Source organism: Citrus clementina, unplaced genomic scaffold (genome assembly GCF_000493195.1).
Source record: "Citrus clementina cultivar Clemenules unplaced genomic scaffold, Citrus_clementina_v1.0 scaffold_5, whole genome shotgun sequence".
NCBI classification, from domain to species: Eukaryota; Viridiplantae; Streptophyta; class Magnoliopsida; order Sapindales; family Rutaceae; genus Citrus; species Citrus x clementina.
The window spans coordinates 11,709,510-11,729,902 of record NW_006262201.1 but is presented as its reverse complement, the minus strand read 5'-3'; the positions used below and the strand labels follow the sequence as shown (position 1 = coordinate 11,729,902).

The 20,393-nt window shown below is 42.6% G+C and overlaps 2 protein-coding genes and 1 pseudogene across 2 annotated transcripts; 2 read left to right on the top strand and 1 right to left on the bottom strand.

Moving 5' to 3' along the window:
• The first annotated feature begins 697 nt into the window (after positions 1 to 697).
• Positions 698 to 2,835, top strand: LOC112097936. Its single transcript, XM_024183528.1, has 2 exons — positions 698 to 1,574; positions 1,649 to 2,835. Exons 1-2 carry the CDS (start codon positions 698 to 700, stop codon positions 2,833 to 2,835), a joined length of 2,064 nt encoding a protein of 687 aa, XP_024039296.1.
• Positions 2,836 to 15,078: 12,243 nt separating this feature from the next.
• On the top strand, positions 15,079 to 17,298 carry LOC112097935 (annotated as a pseudogene).
• A 162-nt stretch (positions 17,299 to 17,460) lies between these two features.
• On the bottom strand, positions 17,461 to 19,393 carry LOC18040218. The gene is made up of 2 exons (XM_024183527.1): positions 19,048 to 19,393; positions 17,461 to 17,483 (listed from the first exon to the last, which is right to left on the bottom strand). The coding sequence occupies exons 1-2, from the start codon at positions 19,391 to 19,393 to the stop codon at positions 17,461 to 17,463; spliced, it is 369 nt and encodes a 122-aa protein (XP_024039295.1).
• Between the last annotated feature and the right edge of the window lie 1,000 nt (positions 19,394 to 20,393).

The window sequence follows — 20,393 nt, the reverse complement described above, 5'->3', positions numbered from 1 at the left end:
CTCGTACCATATAGCTTAAACGATCCGTGCCGGGGCGGAACCAATAGCATGGCCGACCTGGTGCCTTTATGTACTCAACACCAGTCCCCCAGTTTCTGGTCTGGCGAGTGAAATGAGTTAAGAGTAGAAACTGATGGTCAAATCTCACCAGCCCGGGTAGCTTCTCATCTGATCCTCTTTTTATTGAGACGGGCCTGACCTGATGTACCATTTCTCTACTGAGGAGACTTCGACCTGAGCGTGGGCCTAAGTGAACCTGCCCATAGCATATCTAGGCTTACTTCTAACCTGGCCTCTTGTAACGGTTGGTGACGTGGCATCTCCAGACTCTTCGTATTTGAAATTTGAAACGACGGGCTATCCGTCCTCGATATATGGGGGGGTGAGCTGGCATATCCCATCACTTAAATGCTTCCATTTCCCCCTTTTCGTTTCAAATCCCTAGACTGGAGTCATCCTTATCTTGCTATTCGTTTCTCCGCCGTCAACCAAATTTTCTCTGAACTTTGCTCACACTTCCAGCGTCCGGAGTATCCATTCGCCGGGTGTTTTCTCTGTCACGGCAGCGCTATCAGTGTCAGTCTATTCCAGGTATAGTCTTTAACCTTTTCCTCTAGTTGTTGTTGATTGGGTTCTGTGTTGCCTTCTTTGTGTCCATATACTCGAGTTTTCTCTGTTTTCTTTTGGGGATTTCGGTATGTCAAATCGGAAGAGGAAGTTAATTGTTGATGAGGGTGATGAAGAGTCAGGGGACTCAGGCCTCAATGTGCCAATACCCACTGATTACTTAGGCCCCTCCAGCAGTGTAGGTCCTTCCCATGGCAGGGATACCCTTGAATACCCACGCCCTTTGGTTATCTCTCCTTCCCCCGAACTAGAGCTTGTAGGGAATAGAGGTGGACCTGCGTCGGGCTCTGGTGAGAATCACAGTTCTGGTGGGGTTGGAGTCCCTGAAGGAGTTAATGATGGTGAGGGGAGCAATTCCGGACCGAGCAGACCTGCTCAGAAAAGGAACCTAGGCCATAGGGTGGAGGCTGATTCCTACCCTATTGATTTCATGGCTTGTGCCACCACCTCCACCGATCTATTTAAACTTAGGAATCTCTACAACATCCCCAACGATGTTCTTCTTGTAGTCCCTGGGAAGGGTGACGTTCCTAGTCGGCCTCCACGGGGGTATGTGACGATGCACCTAGAGAGTTTTAAACTAGGAGCTCGGCTGCCCCTTCAGCGTTATTTTGCCAAGATACTGGGAGGTATGCACCTAGCCCCAGGTCAGCTACACCCAAACGGGTGGAGAGTTCTATCGGCTATGTTTGTGTTGTGGGAGAAGTGCGGGTTGGAGGAGCCTTCCCTTGTTGAAGTGAAGCATTTGTATCAGCTGCGGAGCAGCCCAAGGGAGGCGGGCTGGTACTACTTCATGTCCAGTTCTGCAAAGAGAAAGCCAATCACCGGTTTCCCCTCCTCGTGCAAGAATTGGAAGAACAAATTCTTCTTTGCTGGGGGAAAATGGTGTTCAGCACTTCGTTCGTTGGGTGGTGATCTTTACCTACCAACGCAGTTTGTCACCCCAGGTCGTTCATTTTTTGCCTGTATTCTTTTTCGAATTGCCACTTATTGGGTTCTTTAACCTTGTTTGTTATTTCAGAGTCATGGGGTTTGATCGGGGGGCTTGAAGATCGACCCTTGCTTCAGGTGGAAACTGCTCTGGTGAACGCTTCTACTTGTCAAGACCTCCTGTCTCCAACAAACTTGGTCGGTTCGGGCCTAGTGGATATAGCCGCTGGAATAGATAACAAGATCCTCAGCGTGATGAGCAGGAAGCGTGGTCGGGCCCCGAGCAGCTCCAGCAACCCTCCTCCTCCTCCGAAGAAACCTACCGTCGGTCCTTCCAAGGCGCCTGTTCCTGCTCTGCCTCCTCCTCCACCTCGTAAGAGTGGTGGGGAGAAAACCTCTGACAAGAGTCCTGAGATCAGCTTGCAATCTGGGGACCGATCTTCTCCTCTCCCATCTCGGGATCAAGGTGATTACCTGAGTCCATATCAGAAGGATTATAAAAAATCAGTTGGGCCTAAGATGGTGAAGGACATCGAGAGCATGAGCCTCTCCGAGTTGGCTGCTTCTGTTCAGAGAGTCTCCTTCAGGCTGGCCACAATGGTCTCGTGCTACAAGACCGGGTCCGCGCATCATGAGAAGAAGCTTCAAGCTGACAATCAGGAGTTGAAAAGGAAAGCTGAATCTGCTGACCGCTCCAAGGAGAAACTAGCCGAGCTGAACAAGCAGATTACGGAGCTAGAGGAGAAAGTTGCGGTTGCTGAGTCCACTTCCTACAAGCTTGAGGGCGAGTTGAGTGATCTGAAGTCCGATCTTCAGGCTACTCAAAGTGAGAGAGATACTCTGAGGACCGCCCTTGAGGGAGAGATCAAATCCCTGAGTGACCAGCTGGCTGAAGAGAAAGGCAAATCCGCTGATGTGGACGATCGGCTGGATGCTGAGTATGACTCCGGGGTTGCTTTCAGCTATAAGTGCATCATGTCTGTGCTCACGGAAGAATACCCCGAGCTCGATATGAGCAAGCTGGAGACTGGGGTGGAGAGATATATGGCTGGGGCCGGCCAGGGAGATAAGGAGCAGGGTGAGCAGGATCGGGTGGAGGTTCCTTCGGATGGGGTGGAAGAGGGGGATGCTGGGGGACGCACTTTCGAAGTGGGTCAAGGGTCCATGCCTCCTCCTCCCGGTATTGCTGATCTCCCACCTCCTGATGTTGCTGATCCCTCACTTCCCGGGCTCGCTGATCCTTCAGCCGCTGGAGCCGTTGACTCTGCTAAGCTTTGAGCCTATTTTTGTATAGACTCTAGATTTGCATTTGTTTTGTAAACAATTGAACATTTATAAAAAGATTTTTAAATGCTCTTTATTTGCTTTCTTGTCCGGTTTTTGCTCATAGATTGTATCTTAGTAAAATTTTCGTAGGATTAACTGCTGGTCCTTCGTTGACCGAGCCGAAGTAGGCATTTGCTTTAGTAGATTTCTTGTAGAGTTAGCTGCTGGTCTTGCGTTGACCGACAGAAGTAGGCACTTACTTGCCTTGGTAGAATCTTCGTAACTTTAGCTGCTGGTCATTCGTTGACCGAGCAGAAGTAGGCACCTGCCTTAGTAGAGTTTTCGTAGCTTTAGCTGCTGGTCTTTCGTTGACCGAGCAGAAGCAGGCACTTTGTTGCCTTAGTATTCGTAGCTTTAGCTGCTGGTCTTTCGTTGACCGAGCAGAAGCGGGCACTTTGTTGCCTTAGTAGAAATTTTGAAGCTTTAGCTGCTGGTCTTCGTTGACCGAGCAGAAGCGGGCACTTTGTTGCCTTAGTAGAAATTTTGAAGCTTTAGCTGCTGGTCTTCGTTGACCGAGCAGAAGTAGGCACTTGTCCTAGGAGAGTGTTCATAGCTTTAGCTGCTGGTCATTCGTTGACCGAGTAGAAACAGGCACTTTGTTGCCTTAGTAGAAATTTTGAAGCTTTAGCTGCTGGTCTTCGTTGACCGAGCAGAAGTGGCACTTGTCTTAGTGAAATTTTTATTGATCTTGCTAGCAGGGGGATTTCATGCTGAATTCATCTTTATTGAAATTTGAATGTATTACAAAAACATAGAATATATGCATGTGCGACAGGCCATCAGGCATTGTAACAGAAATAACTTGCCAGAGTGAGGATTTAATAGAGCATTTTGCTTACTGGAAGTACTTCTTCAGGTGTTCGGCGTTTCATGATCTCTTCACGTCTCGTCCGTCTTGGCACGCTAATTTATATGCTCCTGGTCCAGTGGCTCGTATCACTCGATATGGGCCTTCCCACTTTGGGCCAAGAGCGCCATGGTTAGGATTCCTGGTGTTCTGGTTCACTTTCCTAAGTACCCAATCTCCTGCTCGGAACTGCCTCACGCGTACATTCTTGTTGTAATAACGCATGACCCTTTGCTGACATTGGGCCACTTTCTGCGAGGCCCCTTCCCTTTTCTCCTCCAGCAGGTCTAGGCTTAAGCAGATCTGCTCGTCATTTTGCTCCTCAACGAAATGTTCCGTTCTATGTGTCCCCACTCCAATCTCTGCTGGGATTACCGCCTCATGACCAAAAGCTAAAGCGAACGGTGTTTCTCCTGTGGCGGTTTTGTGAGTTGTCCTGTAGGCCCACAGTACCCCTGGTAGCTCGTCAACCCAAGATCCCTTCTTCTCCCCCAATCTAGTCTTTAGAAGCTTCTTTATCACCTTGTTGGCTGCTTCCACTTGCCCGTTTGCCTGGGGGTGTGCGGGGGTGCAGAACTTCAGGTCCACCCCCAGGTTTTGGCAAAATTTCCTAAAGTTGTCGTTGTCAAATTGCCTCCCATTGTCTGTGATGATGGCGTAGGGGATCCCATATCTGCAGATGATGTTTTTCCAAATAAAATCTGTTGTCTTCCTCTCTGTGATCTGGCTGAGGACTCCTACTTCCACCCACTTGGTGAAGTAGTCTATTGCCACGATTGCATGTGTCGCCGCTCCTCGTCCATTTGGTAATGGACCAATCAAGTCGATTCCCCATTGAGCGAAAGGCCATGGGGATGTCATAGCCGTCAGTTTCTCCGGTGGTTGTGCAGGAACCTCGGAGAAGCTTTGGCATGTTTTACAATTCTTGGCCATCCTTTTGGCATCCTGGTGCATGGTTGGCCAGAAGTATCCTTGCCGGAGTGCCTTGAAGGCTAAAGTTCTTGCTCCCGAGTGATTGCCGCATATTCCCTCATGAATCTCTCTCAGCACATAATCCGCCTCCTCATCATCCAAACATCTCAAAAGGGGTAAGGTGAACCCTCGGCGGTATAGCACTCCATCTAGTAGCGTGTACCTCGCTGCTCGGCATTTTAACTTTCTTGCTTGCCTTTTGTCTTCCGGTAAAACTCCATCGCGGACATATGCGCGAATCGGGTCCATCCAGGATTCTCCAATATTTACACTCATCACCTCTGCTTCTTCCTCAATACTTAGTGAGGTCCTTACCTCTAGTGGAACTGACTTCGGTAATTTTGGATCTGCGATGGCTGCCATCCTAGCCAGCATATCGGCTCAGAAATTCTCATTCCGGGATATCTGCTTTACCTCCACTGCTTGGAAAAGCCCAACCATCTGCTTCGCCTTCTTCAAATAAAGACCCATCTTCTCTCCCCTCGCTTGAAACTGATCATTGAGCTGATTACACACCAATTGGGAATCTGCTCGAATTTCTACTCTCTCTGCTCTGAGAGCGTGTGCAAGTCCGAGCCCGGTGATAAAGGCTTCATACTCAGCTTAGTTGTTTGTGAGCTGAAATTCGAACTTCACCGTGTATGTTACCTCGGTTCCCTCTGGGCTCCGTATTACAACTCCTGCTCCGGATCCTTGCTCACTACATGATCTGTCAACCATTACCAGCCATATCTCCTTTGAATCCTCGTGCTCTACCGGTTGTTCCTTTTGGACCTCTTCCCCCGGTTCAACACGGTCCACCATAAAATCTATCAGGGCTTGGGCCTTGATTGCTCCTCCGGGCCTGTAGGACAGGTCAAATTCGCTCAGCTCCACGGACCATTTTACTAACCGACCAGACGCATCTGGTTTTTGAAGTACTTGCCGAAGTGGCTGGTCAGTCATCACAACGATCTGGTGGGCTTGGAAGTATGGTCGGAGTTTGCGTGCTGCCGTTATCAAAGCCAGCGCCCACTTCTCCATTAGTGGATATCTGGTTTCTGCGTCCACCAGGGCCTTGCTTGTGTAGTATACCGGGTGTTGCTTCCCTTCTACTTCCCTGACTAAGACCGAGCTGGTAGCCTGCTTAGAGATTGCCAAGTATAAGAGCAGCTGGTCACCCTCTCTCAGAGTTGATAGTAACGGGGCGTGGGCTAGATATTCCTTCAGCTGTCCAAATGCCCCATCGCATTCCGGTGTCCATTCCATCTTCTTCCCTTTCTTTATGACTTGGAAGAAAGGGTGACATTTATCAGTGGCTCGCGAAATGAATCGGTTCAATGCTGCCAACTTCCCCGTAAGACTCTGCACCTCCTTAACTGTTCGTGGGGACCTCATTTCTATCACCGCCCGTATCTTTTCTGGGTTGGCTTCAATACCTCGATGGCTCACCGGGTATCCCAAAAATTTGCCCGAGCTGACCCCAAATGCACATTTCTCCGGGTTCAGCTTCATTTTGTACCTCCTCAGCAATTCGAAAGTCTCTTCCAAGTGCTTCACATGGTCTTTCGGTTCTCTTGACTTGGTGATCATATCGTCCACATATACTTCCATAGTGGGACCGATCAATGGTTTGAAGACCTTGTTCACTAACCTTTGATAGGTAGCTCCTGCATTTTTCAGGCCAAAGGGCATCACCCTGTAACAAAACAAACCCATGTTAGTTATAAATGTGGTGCTTTCCTCATCCTGCTCGTTCATGGGTATCTGGTTGTATCCGGAGAAGGCATCCATGAAACTGAGCAGACTATGACCCGCGGTTGAGTCCACCAGCTGATCTATTTTTGGTAGGGGAAAGCTGTCCTTCGGGCATGCCTTATTGAGGTCCGTGAAGTCTACACACATTCTCCACTTCCCATTGGCCTTCTTTACCAATACCACATTGGAAATCCACTCCGGGTACTTAGCTTCCCTTATAAATCCTGCTTTCAGCAGCTTTTCCACCTCGGCATTTATGGCTTCGTACGTTTCATGGTTGAAGCACCTCCTTTTCTGCCTCACCGGCTTTGCCCCTCTCTTGACCGCCAGCTTGTGACAAGCTATCCCGTGGTCAATACCTGGCATATCCTCATGAGACCAAGCAAATATGTCTGCATGGGACTGTAGACACTTCACCAGCTCTATCTTTATTTCTCTACCCAATTCTGATCCGACCTTAACAACTCTGCTAGGGTCACTCCTGCTTACAACAACTTCCTCCAGCTTCTCCACCGGTTCCTGACGACCATTTTTTGAATCCCCTCGGTTATCTAGAGAGGTAACTTGCAGCGTTTCCTTGGCCGCTGTAGCATAGCAGCTCCTGGCCATTCTCTGGTCGCCCTTTACTACACCTACAACTCCATTTATTCTGTACTTCAGCACCAGATAATGCGTTGACATTACACATTGGCTTATCCTCATGAACGGTCTCCCCAATATCATCTGGTAAGGACTTCTTTCCTCTACCACTACAAAGTCCAGCATCATCGTTCTTTCAAGTGGCTTTGTCCCTACAGTAATCGGGAGTTCAATGACCCCCATGGGAGTTAACCGTCCCCCTCCAAATCCCTTCAAGGATGTATTCGTTCGCTCCAGCTTTAAATCTGAAATCCCCATATCATCTAAGGCCGACTTAAACAGAATGTCTACTGAGCTGCCCGTATCTACTAGTATTCGCCGCAATTCTGTACTGGCCACCAATGCTTTAATCACCAGCGCATCCTCGTGAGGGTATAAAATGCCTTCTTCGTCGTCCTCTGTCCACATAATAGGAACTTGCCGCACTTTTGCCCTCTTGGCTGCTGGCAAATTGAAAAGCACTTCTTTGCTAGTCAGGGCGTATCTCCCATAGTTCTTCCGTGCCCTGTTTGAATCCCCGGCCAATGTTGGCCCTCCTGCTATAACTTGGATAGTCGGCTGTTCTTGTTCCAAACCATTTTCAACTCCTTCATCCTGTGCATATTGCGACTCACTGACGGGGAACACTCCATCTACGTACTCATCCAAGTATTGGTTCCTCACCAAATCCTCCACCTGAATCCTTAGGTCACGGCATTGGCTGATAGTATGACCGTGAGTGTTGTGGAATTTGCAGAACTTGCTCTTATCACGCCGGTGAGCGGGTTTTGTTATAGGGGCCGGAGTATACAGCAGTCCTCGACCCTCGATCCTTTCATATAGTTCCTCCATGGAGATTTTTAAAGGAGTATATCGTCTATATGCCGCGCTCTGGTCAACCAACTGAACTGCTCGGCTATCATGGACGTCACTTCGGGCTGGTATAGCCGGTAACTGCTCTGGTCGGCCAGACCTGTAATTGGTCGCGTTTACCTCTCTGGGAGTGCGGTGGTAAGGGTGGGCAGTCACCTGCCTGAATTCTCGCTGCCGCTCTGGGATCGGGGGGCGCGGAGGTTGAGCCCGGCTGTGTTGGAACTGTTGTGCTCTCTGAGCTATGGGGTAAGGGCGAGACCGAGCTGATATTCCGCCCATCCCCGAAGATTCTCCAGTTCGCTTTCCCGACCCGCTCCCTTTCGAGGCTCTCCGTTCTCTTCGCCTCAGCTCTTCCAGCTGTTCACTTTTAATTCTTGCTGATTTTTCCTCTTCGATTTCTATATCTCGTTTCGCTTGCTCATACCCCGACGAGTAATTCTGTACGATGGGGCTTCTTAAGTTATACCACAATCGGCCGATTCTTACACCTTCTTTTAATCCCCTCAACGCCTGCGGGTGATTAAAAGCTCCCAAATCCAGCACGGCTCGGTGATATCGTTTTACGAAATCGCGAAGGGATTCATGCTCCTCCTGCTTCATCCCCATCAGCTCCATCATGTCATCCTCTGGGGCCACCGCCCCTCGGAACTGCTCGGCCAACTCCTGGCACATCTGCTCATACCCCTTTATTCCTCCTCGGGGCAGCTTGCGGTACCATTCTCGGGCTCATCCCTCTAGTGTCAACGGGAACACCCTGCATCTCTGAGCTGGTGTCAGCCCCTGCACACCCGTCATGTCGTTGAAACGCTCAATGTGCACCAACGGGTCACTTCGCCCGGAGTATTTGAGGTCAGGGAAGCGGAAATCTCTTGGGATTATGGTGCTCATGATCTCAATTGATAACGGAGATTCTTCATCTAGCATTATCCTCCAGCTCGGGGGCTTTCTCTTGCCCTGCATCTCCTCTATCACCTGCGCCAATCTGCGCACCTCCCCCTCCAATTCTATAGCGCGATCAGGATCACGTGCAGCTATCTGGTCTCGCTCCTGCTCGACGTTCTGCAACCGCTGTCTGAGCTCTCCTTCATCAACACTGGCCCCTCGGCCATTTATTTCCAGTACCCGTCCGGGGCGAGGTTGGTCTCTCCCTTCATCCACGTGTTCCCCTGGGACCCGGCCAGTACTTCGGTGGGGATGCACTCCGTTAGGTTGGTCTGCGGGTGGAGGGATTTTCCCGACCCTACGCCCCCGGAGACTGGGTTCTGCTCCAACTCCATCTCTTCCCACGGGGGTTTCATAATCCCTTCTCCGCTCGCCCCTCAGCTCAAACAATACGGCCGCGAGAGTCTCCATTTGTTTCTCCATCCGCTCCAGTCTATCTTGCATCATCCTCTCTCAGGCTTCATTTGCAATCTCCCGTAGAGTGATTGTTTCCACCGTTTCATTATCCTCCCTTAAAGTATCCTTTCTTAACGCATCAATATCCAATCGTTCGCTACTTCTCAGGTAATTACTAACTTGGTGGTAGCTTTTTATTCAGCTCCCCACAGACGGCGCCAAAATGTTGATGCTGAGATCTGCTCGTCCTTGGACCAACCAGATTCTTTCACCAACGCTTAAGTTATCGACTGTTGCTCGAACCACTAAGGCCGGGATCACCCTCCTTTCTCTCACTAGACCTGCGTTCACCAAAAATGGATCAGAGACGCCGGTGGTTTTGCCGGCGTAAACCCTCCGATGCCTAAGTTAGCACAAGGTGTTTACGGGAAAACAATATAATTTGGGTTCAAGAAGTTTGTTCGAGATCTGTAAGAAAATAGTCTCGTTGCAATTTGGCAGCGTTTTCCCTCTCTTAATTTTTTCTGTCCCGTCTTCTTCGATGTCTTTCTCTTTTATAGCTGCCCTTTGTCCCACGTTTTTCGTTTGCCCCTTATCCCTCCTTTTTCGGGTGGTGGTAGCCCCTCATGGGACTCTAACTGTTAGATTGTGGGCAAACGTGGATCTCGCATGTCCTTCAACCGTTCTGGGAGAAGCGCAACTACCGCGATTTTGTGAGATCGTGTTCCCGCTTTCCTGGGGATGAGTATCGGCTCGGCGTATACTTCTGGTCGGTATGTTTTCCTGGTCGCATTCATCTCGGGTCGGCTCCTGTTTAACCCCGTGTTCTGCTCGTACCATATAGCTGAAACGATCCGTGCCGGGGCGGAACTAGTAGCATGGCCGACCTGGTGCCTTTATGTACTCAACATATATGATAATTAATGCACTTTTAATTGCATTTGATATGTGATAAAGGGAATGATAGTATGATACTATTCTAGTTTATCTGTCGATATAGATATATATATATGGAGAATATGACAGGCTTTGTGTTGTTTACTGTTATCATGTGCAAGAACGATGACCTGCTGATCTATAAGAAAATGCTTTCTCCTTTTAAGGGATTTATCATTATGCTTGCCCTCTGTTAGTTACTGGATTTAGCGGCTGTGTTTTTTTCTTTTTTAATTTTAATCTCTTATACTCATTCCACAATTCCAGCTTTCCAATTTGCCCATATTACTACCTTCTTGCCTTTAAAAATATTGCTGTGTTTTGCAAGTTCTTGTACAAGGAAGAAACGGAGGAATAATTATGGTAGTTCATTTAGTTCTTGTCATTAACCCATAGGGTCGAGTGGGTTTTAACAAAAGTCAGTTGCAAATCTTACTTTTTTGTTCTCTTTAGGATCATCTTGTACCCAACTTTAGCTAAAACGAGAATTCTATATCTCATAATATCCTTTATTCACAGTTATTGTCATAATTTCTACATGTTTTGATTCTTGTTGTGTAAGTAACTTATAAAATTGGTGACGTTTGAGAAATAAGATTATCTTTTGGAATCTGAGCTTAATTCGTGTCAAATTAGAAACAATAGAAGACTTGTTAAACAATTTGACAGCACAGCCGCCCCAAACGGGGCTTTAGAGACATACTTAAATCAAGCCTAGCAAAGCCAAAACTTTGACTTGTTTAATGCACTTTTATTCAATGGAGTGTGGTCTTGTTTCACATTGTTAATGGTGCTTTTGTTTTATGTTACGGTTTTACAATAGACTTTCTATTACCATGACACGTTTTAATGCTTCATAGCTGTTTACTGCACCGTTAAACTAGATTGTGGTTCTTGCATACAGTCACTGGTTTATCAGAATCTATTATGTCTTTAATGGAACAGCATTTTGTAAATTCAGGATTATTTAGAATGATTAGATTTTGCAGCACATAATATAATCCTGATGTTCTGTTATACTAATTGGTAGAACTTGCATATAAAGTGGAAGGTGATGGACGTTTCTGCTTTTTAACTTCTGCTGGAATCAATATATCAGTCACTAGTTTGCTGTTGTCTCTGTATTCAATATTGAGAAAGCAACCAAGCAATTTAAGTGTCTACTTTGGGAAAGGGCTTGCTTCAGTCCAGAATAGACTCGATGATTCTTTCAGCTTGGAGAGATTTGCATCCTCCTCGAGCTGGATAGTCAAGGCTTTGGGAAACATCTGAAGATGAAATATTGGCAATTGGTGGCATGGATGCAGTTATTATTATCAGAATCATTGTTTTCAGGTGATTTAACCCAAAACTTCTTGATGCTGGCTTGTTTAAATTCTTGTAGAATTTCTTCTTCATTAGTAACTTGTTTAAAAATGTTTGAGTTAATGGCTTTTGTATTTCAATTATAAATACTATGTATTCTCTACCTTAAATTACCTTTACTTGAATTTTTCAAGCATTGATGTATGGATGCATTTCCCTTCCTTAATTCTGTTCCTATGCTTGTTGCAGTTTTACTGACAGCTCAGCAATTTTTTGGTCTACGGCATTCGAATCTTTAGCATTGCTGCTATCATTTGCATTCTCCTAGTGCTTCTAGTGAATTATTACGGGAATGACATTATTCATATGGAAATTTCTTCAGAATCTCTAGAAAATAACTAATAGAAAATATAACTTATAAACATGTAATTAAAAAGAATTAACTTAAAACTCACTTGAATGAGTAATTCAATCCACAATTTGAATCCTTGAGCTTCGTCCTTTACCTTAGCTTAGAAAGTTAGCAGCTTATATTGGCAAGCAAGACACTCATTTTCATTTAATAAATTTGTAAAGTATAATATAAGAAAATTGAAAACAAAAGAAAAAAGGAGAAAAATCTCTTCTTATTAACTACACATTTCCCTAAAATTTACTCTAGGTTTACACCAATTTTCTCTATAAAACCCGTCTCTCAAATTCTACACTTCCACTTATGAAATCTCTTGCCTTTATATTGGCAAATTCTCAGTTGATCAAGTGTGGACATTGACATTATATTTTTGGTGAGCTTGCAACCACAATCTTTAGATGAGTGTTACTTATACACACTAGTAGAAAAATGATGTTCGCTGATACTAAGCTGCTGATACTAAACTAAAAAGTATCAGTATTTGGTAATTGAAGTTATTTTTAGCGTGTTTAACATAGGAGTGTCAGCGGTTGTTGATACCTTAGTATCATAACATTGTACTGATACTAAGGGGCGTATATTTTGATTTTTTATTTAATTTTTATTATTTTAAATGGCTGTGTTTTAATTTCACTGAAGCTAAACGTCAATGTTTTTATTTTATTTTTTATATCACTTAAGCTAAACGGTAGCGTTTATTGTTTCTAATAATACAACATGGACTTTCCATTTCCCTCGCTACCGTTTTCATTTCCCTCCAGTTTTTGAAAACCTAAACACTTAACCAAAACAAACATGAAGGCAAGAGTCAGAACAAAGCAAAACAAAATTGAAAGCACAACGAAGCAAAACCCACAGCATGAAATAAGCAATTTGAGCTGACAAAAAAATGTAAAAGGCACAAGAAAACCTTGAAGATCGAAGAATATAAAGCCCACATTAAGAAAGAAGAGAACCAAAATTATTGAAGCAGAAAAGAAAGATTGAAGAAAGTAAGAGCAAATAAAAAGTTGTAATCAGGTCAGAACACTCACCCTCTCTCTATATCGGTTCTTGCACTTTCCTCTAATTTTTTTTAAAGCTCTAATTGTCAATTTGTTTCAGATTTTTCTGTTCTTGACTTGATTTTAATTTAGATAGGCTTGCATGCATGAATCATTTGTTTATTTACTTTTTGACGAGCATGCACACATGAATCGATGATTTGCAAATATAACTAAGAAAATTCCACTGGGTGTTTATAAAATATGATTAAGAAGATATGTTGTTTGTTTATTAGTTTTGATTTTAGGAATTGATGATTTAAAGTTTTTAAAAATTATGTATTTGTCCTTTTTTGTTATATAGTAGCACATGGTCGGACATGTTGCATAATTTAATATGTTTGAGCATGGAAGTTCCTTAATTTTGTCAAAATTTTATCCTTATGGCAACAAATTTTTAATTATTTCATGACAAGTTGACCTTAATTATTAAAATTATTTATCATTAGGATGTGCTTTTGTGTGTGTCTTTATGTGCCGGCTTTTAGTAAATAAATAATTTTTAAAATGTGCTAATTGTGTTCATTTGCTGTTTTGCAAGATGTTATTAAAGTAATTGTATCATATTTGTATTTTGTTATTTTTTGTGATTTACTAAGTTAGGTTTTGTAGTAATAAAAGTATTAATATTGTTATAAATTGAATGTGGTTGGCAGGTTTTTTTATTTGTCTAATTCAATTACTGCTGTGGTTAAAAGTTTTGTCGAGTGGGACGAGAAAGTGTTTGATTGGTTCAGGTACGAATACATTGTCATTTCAACTGTAACTGTGTGGCTTTTTGACATTGGACCCAATGACATAAACGAAAGGGCAGCGGCGATACCACCTTCACCACTGCTAGAAAGCAGCCAAAAACGTACGGCCACACGAAGCTAAGGTTTATAACACAAAAGGTCACCACAATTGGCGCGAATTGCTGGATTTCTAGCCCGGTACCACCAGGATTTTGCTCGTCACGGTTGTGGCCGGCGAGTCTCAAACTCCTGGTTCTCGATCTTATAATATGTTATTTCAGCCTCATACCCGTAGGCCTCAATTTTATAATACGAACCGTAGCCTCATGCTCATAGGGCTAGCTTATTCTTAGTAATACATATCTCGATCTCATGTGCCCATATTTTTATCTTCCTTTAATCAAAACATCAATAAAACTACTTAACACGCCCAAATTTTTGAAAAAACAAAATCGGGGCATATGTACTTACAACCATGGTCAAGTCAAGATGTAAATTGTAACACCTTAGGCGAATCTCACATCGACAAAGCACGGGAGAGATGCTGGGTTTTTAAGAGGTGATCCACACCTTAATTGGTAAGACGCGTTTTGGGGTGTATGGGCGCCCCAGGAACAAAATCGTGCGGGCCTTGTTAAGGCCCAAAGCGGACAATATCTTGGCAGGTCTGGGTTAGGTCATGACATTATGGTATCAGAGCGGCTCTGCGTGTCCTCTTCAGCGATGGTGGGGCAAACCTCAGCAAGGATGCTGAGTCCCCCAGGGGAGGTGTATATAACACCTTAGGCGAATTCCACATCGACAAAGCACGAGAGAGATGCTGGATTTATAAGGAGTGATCCACACCTTAATTGGTAAGACGCGTTTTGGGGTGCATGGGCGCCCCAGGAACAAAACTGTGTGGGCTCAAAGCAGACAATATCTTGCCAGATCTAGGTTGGGTCATGACATAAATAGATTCTTTAATACAATTTTATTTATAATTAGTTCTTATTTAATTTAACACAAATGTTCAATCGATGTCTTGATGGGTATTTTTGTTTGCCTTATATGAACTTTTTCTCCAGTACGGATCGTTGTCTTGGAATGTTTAATGTTTAATGTTTAATAATTCCTTTTGGAGCTCATGTTTTATACTTAATGGCACTGATATAAAATCTAACAAATGTATAGTGTGTGGATAAATTGTTGCTGTTTTGTTTCTTCACCTGAAAGAATGGGTACCTTACGTTTTCCTATAGTATCTACGACTCATTTCTTAACTTTATTCTAATTCAGGTATCATTTGAGATTCAGTGGGAAGTTTGATAGATCACACATCTCAGAAGAGGATTCGTGTAGAAGTGACTCTGGAATGGTCGATTATGAAGATAAAATCTTATGAAAAACTTGAAGAGTTGAAACTACAATGTCACAATCTTGGATGAAAATTTTACTTGCCCCTACTGTCCCAAGAAAACAAAGCAAGGTTACCTTTATAGGGATCTCCTTCAACATGCTTCTGAGATTGGCAATTGTAAAAAGAACGGCAAAAGAAAAGGCAAATCATCTAGCTCTTGCAAAATACTTGGAAACAGATTGACGTGGTGCAGGCAGTCAATCAAAACCTGTGAACGGAGGTGATCCTCTGAATGTTTACAGTGATGAGAAGCTTGTGTGGCCTTGGATTGGTATTGTGGTCAATATCCCTACTGGAAGGGGGGAAGACGGGCAGTCTGTGGGAGAAAGTTGATCTAAGCTGAGGGATGAATTGATTAGGTAAGTGTTCAACCCCACGGGGTTCAATCACTGTGGAATTTTCTGGATCATTCAGGGTGTGCCTTGTAGAATTCAACAAAAACTGGCCTGGTTTACATAATGCCATGGCCTTTGCAAAAGCTTATGAGGCAGATCATCATGGGAAAAAGGATTGGTATGCTTGTAATAAAATCTGGTCTTTATGCATGGTTTGCCTGCTTTGATGACTGCAATTTAAAAATATCATTATGAACACCTATGCAGGAACAGAGACCTTAAAACCATTTCTGGATAGATGGAGGAAGAGGCACGAAAGTTAGAATCTACTTGTATCTATTCTGAAAAACACGATTGAGGTCAAGATCAAGCATTTGGAAGAGATGAAAGGAAGATGCGTCTTCAAACACCATTGATAACTTAATAGAAGAGAAAGATAGGCTTGTTCTGGGGTATAATGAAGGTAGGTCTTGTCATAGAATTGAATAATTTTCAAGAACTGGATCACAGAAATCCAATTATATACGTTTTATGTTTCTATTGGCATCGCTACATATTCTTCAATTACTAGGAACAAAATCAGTGACCCTATATTCTTTGATTACATGCAAGAATATCTGAGATTTCTCCTTCTGAATTTTTGACAGTAACTGGTTGTTTATGATATCTTGAAATTGTGTGGTCTCATTGACTTATGCTTTAATTAATTAATTTATTTTATTGTTTTCTTAATTCAAAGAGATAAAGAAAATACAACTTAGTGCATGGAACACAAAAACTTTAAGTTGCAACTGGAGGCTCCGAAGAAAGAGCTTGAGTTACTTGGTGTAGAACTGGAAAAGCGAGAGGCAAAGAATGAATGATAGAAAAGCTCTTACTGAGGAGATTGAAAGGGTACTGATCTTGGTAATTGAATGTTTCACTTTCTGTCTTATATGTCGTATCGGAAAATGATAGAAGGTTGCAAAATGAATTTTATTGCTCTTTTAGAATGCAATAAGAAACAGTCTGCTTCAATTGGCTGCACTGGAACAACAGAAGGCTGATGACAATGTTAGGAAACTGGCCAAAGATCAGAAGTTTTGTCTTTTTTAATTCTCCGGTCATAACCACAATGCATCCATATCAATTCCTCCAAAACCAGACGGTAGATAACTGTCATTGCTACTTATAATCTCAAACAGATGCAGAAGGAGGAGCTTCATGAAAAAAATAATTCAACTGGAAGAACAGCTGGATGCAAAACAAGCTCCGGAACTGGAAATGAGCGACTGAGAAGGACATCAAATGTGATGAAGCACAGGCGATGATGGGGATGCAGAGGTTCGGCAAAAGATGGAAACGGTGCTAGAAGAGTTGGGAGAAAAGGAAGGAGAGCATGCCAATCTAGAAGCATTGAACCAGACTAATCATAAAAGAACGTAGAAGTAACGATGAGCCAGGATGCTCATAAAGAATTGATTAATGTGAGTATTTCTTCTTCCATTAGTCTATCTACCTTTCAGCAATTAACCAGATGAGCCAGGATGCTCGTAAAGAATTGATTAATGTGAGTATTTATTTTTCCATTAGTTTATCTACCTTTCAGCAATTAACCGGATGATTTCCAATCCATTTAGATCGATGGTTTTACAAGATCATAGATTGTGAGAATATGTACTTAGTCTTGGCCTCTTTTCTGTTTTTTAGGAGTAATTGTGCTTACCTGAACTGATCTTTCATAGTATTATTGATGGTAGATATGAACTGAAGAAAGGATTTCGAATAGATTGGCACGCAGTATCTACGTTTGGTGCTATCCAGTAATTGTCTGTGATTGATGGTAGAAATCTGTAGGTGGCTCAGAAGCTCATTGGAAAACTCTGACTATGTGAGAAGGATTTGCAGACTGTTTAAGTCTGGTTCAATGCTTTTTGATCAGAGCATGCCAATCTAGAAGGATTTGCCTCCTTGTCTATCTCTTTGTTGCTCATTACCACGAGCTACAAGGGCTGAACCATCAAGATCAGTTTTTGGTTCTTCTACTCGCTAAACATTGTCGTGCTGTTTTTCTGCCACAACCATACCGAAAATCAAAACCATTTACTATGTTTCACAGTGATGTGTGGGGCCCTTCTAGAGTGGCAACCTTTTCTGGAAAACGCTGGTTTATGACATTCATTGATGATCATACTAGAGTTGGGTATTTTTGCTAAAAGATAAATCTGATGCTGAAAGTGTGTTTAAAAATTTTTAAACTCTGGTACAAACACAATTTCAGACTCAAATTAAGATTTTTCGGAGTGACAATGGCAAAGACTTTTTAAATCATGTGTTAGGGAATTTTTTCGATGAGAAAGGAATTCTACATCAAAGTTCTTGTAGCAATACTCTACAACAAAATGGAGTGGCCGAAAGAAAGAATAAGCATCTCCTTAAAGTTGCTAGGGCCTTGAGCTTCACAACTAAAGTTCCGAAGTATCTATTGTCTAAAGATTGTTCATTAGTTGAGGAATTTGTTGTTTATTGTATTTTAGTGATTGGTACTTAACAACCTTTTGAAGGAGAAATTACTGAGTGATTAAGGACTTTTTGCCTGCTTACAGATTGAAGGAGCATGGAAAGTGGGTAATAGAGGTACTACTGCATGGAATGCTTTTACAACACTGAAGGTTTCAGATCTTTCTTCTTTTTTCTCCCTTTCGCTGATTTTTAACATAAACAAGCGTTTTGTATAATTTAATTTAGGAAACTAGCTCTTACATGTTTTCATTCAATGACAAAGGGAGGCAACGGTTAAATGCCCTTCCAAAAAGCTGTTTTTTCTGCTGTTTATATTTCTAGTTTTGATGTCATGACGGGTAAATTATTGAGATTAATTAGCCTGTGCCTCTACTAATGTTGTGTTCATGACTATTTATAAGTTAGCTAAAGACTAATCATTTTTTTCATGATGCAAGAAACTTAGGGAGTTTGTGTTGCTGCCTATATGGAATATGAAAAGTAGTTACTGAAGATTTTATGAGAAATTTGATGGGGTTGCATTTTTTTTTGGATGAAGAAAGCTATATTAAATATGTTTGTATAGTTTAGAATGTGAAAATGAATACGTAAATTTTAATTTAAGTGCTGCTAGGTATCTAAAAAGCCGAAAGAATGCCGAGAGAAACGGCATACAGTAATGCCGTTTCCTCAGCTTTTTGCTCTCAATAAAAAAAACAAAACAAAAGCATTTAAAAATCTGCCGGGATTAAAAAAAAAAAAAAACGGTGCCATTTTTCCTCTCACTCCTCTCCCCATCTTGCTCCGTTTTTCCTCTCACTCCAGCAGCAGCTTTACTCAGTCTCCGTCTCCCCTCTCGCTCCGTTTTTCCTCTCACTCCAGCAGCAGCTTCGTCTCCGTGTCCCCAGCTTCGTGCCCGTCTGCCCTCTCGCTCACTACTCCTCTCCCTCGCTCGCTACTACTCCAGATCGACTCGGTGGTCGCTGCTCGCTGCTCGGTGGTGTTCTTTGCTGGTCCTCGTCTCCCTCGTCTCTCTCCATCTCCCTCTCTCCGTTTGGTTGGTAGTTATTTTTTGATAATTATTTTGATAATTAATTTTTGTTGAGTGATTTTTTTTTTTTTTTGATAAGTTACGAAGCAAGCCCACATTCTGAACAAGCAATTCTTGAATCTGTTGGTGATTGATGGTAGGTGGGAGAAGGGCAGGTCCCTTTCTGTGTCTAGCAAGCAATCCTTTAGTAACAGGTGACATCATTGAATCAGTTGGGCTCCTGTACCTTTCACTTTCAGGGTACTTGAATGCTTTAGGCACTTTAATCCGATCTGGGGTGTTAGTTTTCCTCGATTCTTGAGGCTGAGGATGCGTTTTCGTTTTGTACTCCTCCATTGCCATAATAAGCTGGCAGCTGGTGCGTGATGATTCAGGTTCAGGCGCGGGACAACTCTTCTTCAATGCAAGCGTTTCAATAGCGTTCTCCATTGTTAATTCCCTTGTTTATGTTTAATTAAAGAGAAATATTGGAAGGAAGAAGAAGCGGATACACAGACAGAGCACTAGCAGGCTAGCAGTGATTATTTTGTTGGGAATTATTTTGATAATTGTATTGTTGATAATTATTTTTTGATAATTATTTTAATAATTAAATTATGATAATTTTTGGTAATTTTGTTTGGTAATTATTTTGTTAGCGATTATTTTGTTGGGAATTATTTTTTTTGGTAATAATTTTTTATTTTTTGTGGCAATTGAAGTAGTTTTATATTGACAATGTAGCACAATCTCAACTATATTTTCTTCTCTCATATCATATACTAAGGAAAAAGATTTTTTGGATGATTGTCAACTCTCAATGTTTATTTTCTTGTCTTAGCCGAAAAGAATGGATGCACATTCCAAACTTGATGATAGAGAGGCATTAGGCTGTTAGTTGCTTCTGCTACCAAGGTTCGAATGTTTATTGATTCATTTGCCAAAAGAATTATATATATTATAGGCTGCAATTACTTCTGTTAATGGTGAATTTATTAAGATCAATTTGTTATTAATTACTTGTGTTATGAATGAGCAAATACTCCTGCCCTAATGCCGTTCTCTATGCTTGTGAAACGAGAGAAAAATCCCAACTCAATCCTTTCACGTGAGGAGTAGTGCTTTTCAGCTGAAATCAAACGTGGGGGAGAAAGAGTAAAAAATGTGGAAAAAGCAAAAGGAGCAAAAGTTCACGTGTTGGGGGAGGGGGGGGGGGGGAAGAGGAAACGGCATTACTATATGCCGTTTCTCTCGGCATTCTCGCTGAGAAGCATTTTTCTTTTAATTTTTAAAAAACAATTGAAGGAGAGTAATTTTAAATTGTTAATTTTTTATTTTTTTTTTACTCATGCAAAAGATGATGGTTCATCAAAGGTCAATATAAGGTGACTGTTATGATTAAAAATCGTTTATTTTTATTTGCAGTAATTTTAAATTGCTATTTTTTTCT

What these genes read in the sequence shown, in the direction of transcription:
- LOC112097936 (XM_024183528.1), top strand. Translation starts at nt 698, where the DNA reads ATGTCAAATCGGAAGAGGAAGTTAATTGTTGATGAGGGTGATGAAGAG. An exon ending in AACGCAGTTTGTCACCCCAG is followed by an intron (nt 1,575 to 1,648) that starts GTCGTTCATTTT and finishes TTGTTATTTCAG; the next exon opens with AGTCATGGGGTTTGATCGGG.
- LOC18040218 (XM_024183527.1), bottom strand. Translation starts at nt 19,393, where the DNA reads ATGGAGAACGCTATTGAAACGCTTGCATTGAAGAAGAGTTGTCCCGCG. An exon ending in TCAGAATGTGGGCTTGCTTC is followed by an intron (nt 17,484 to 19,047) that starts GTAACTTATCAA and finishes TGGTTGTGGCAG; the next exon opens with AAAAACAGCACGACAATGTT.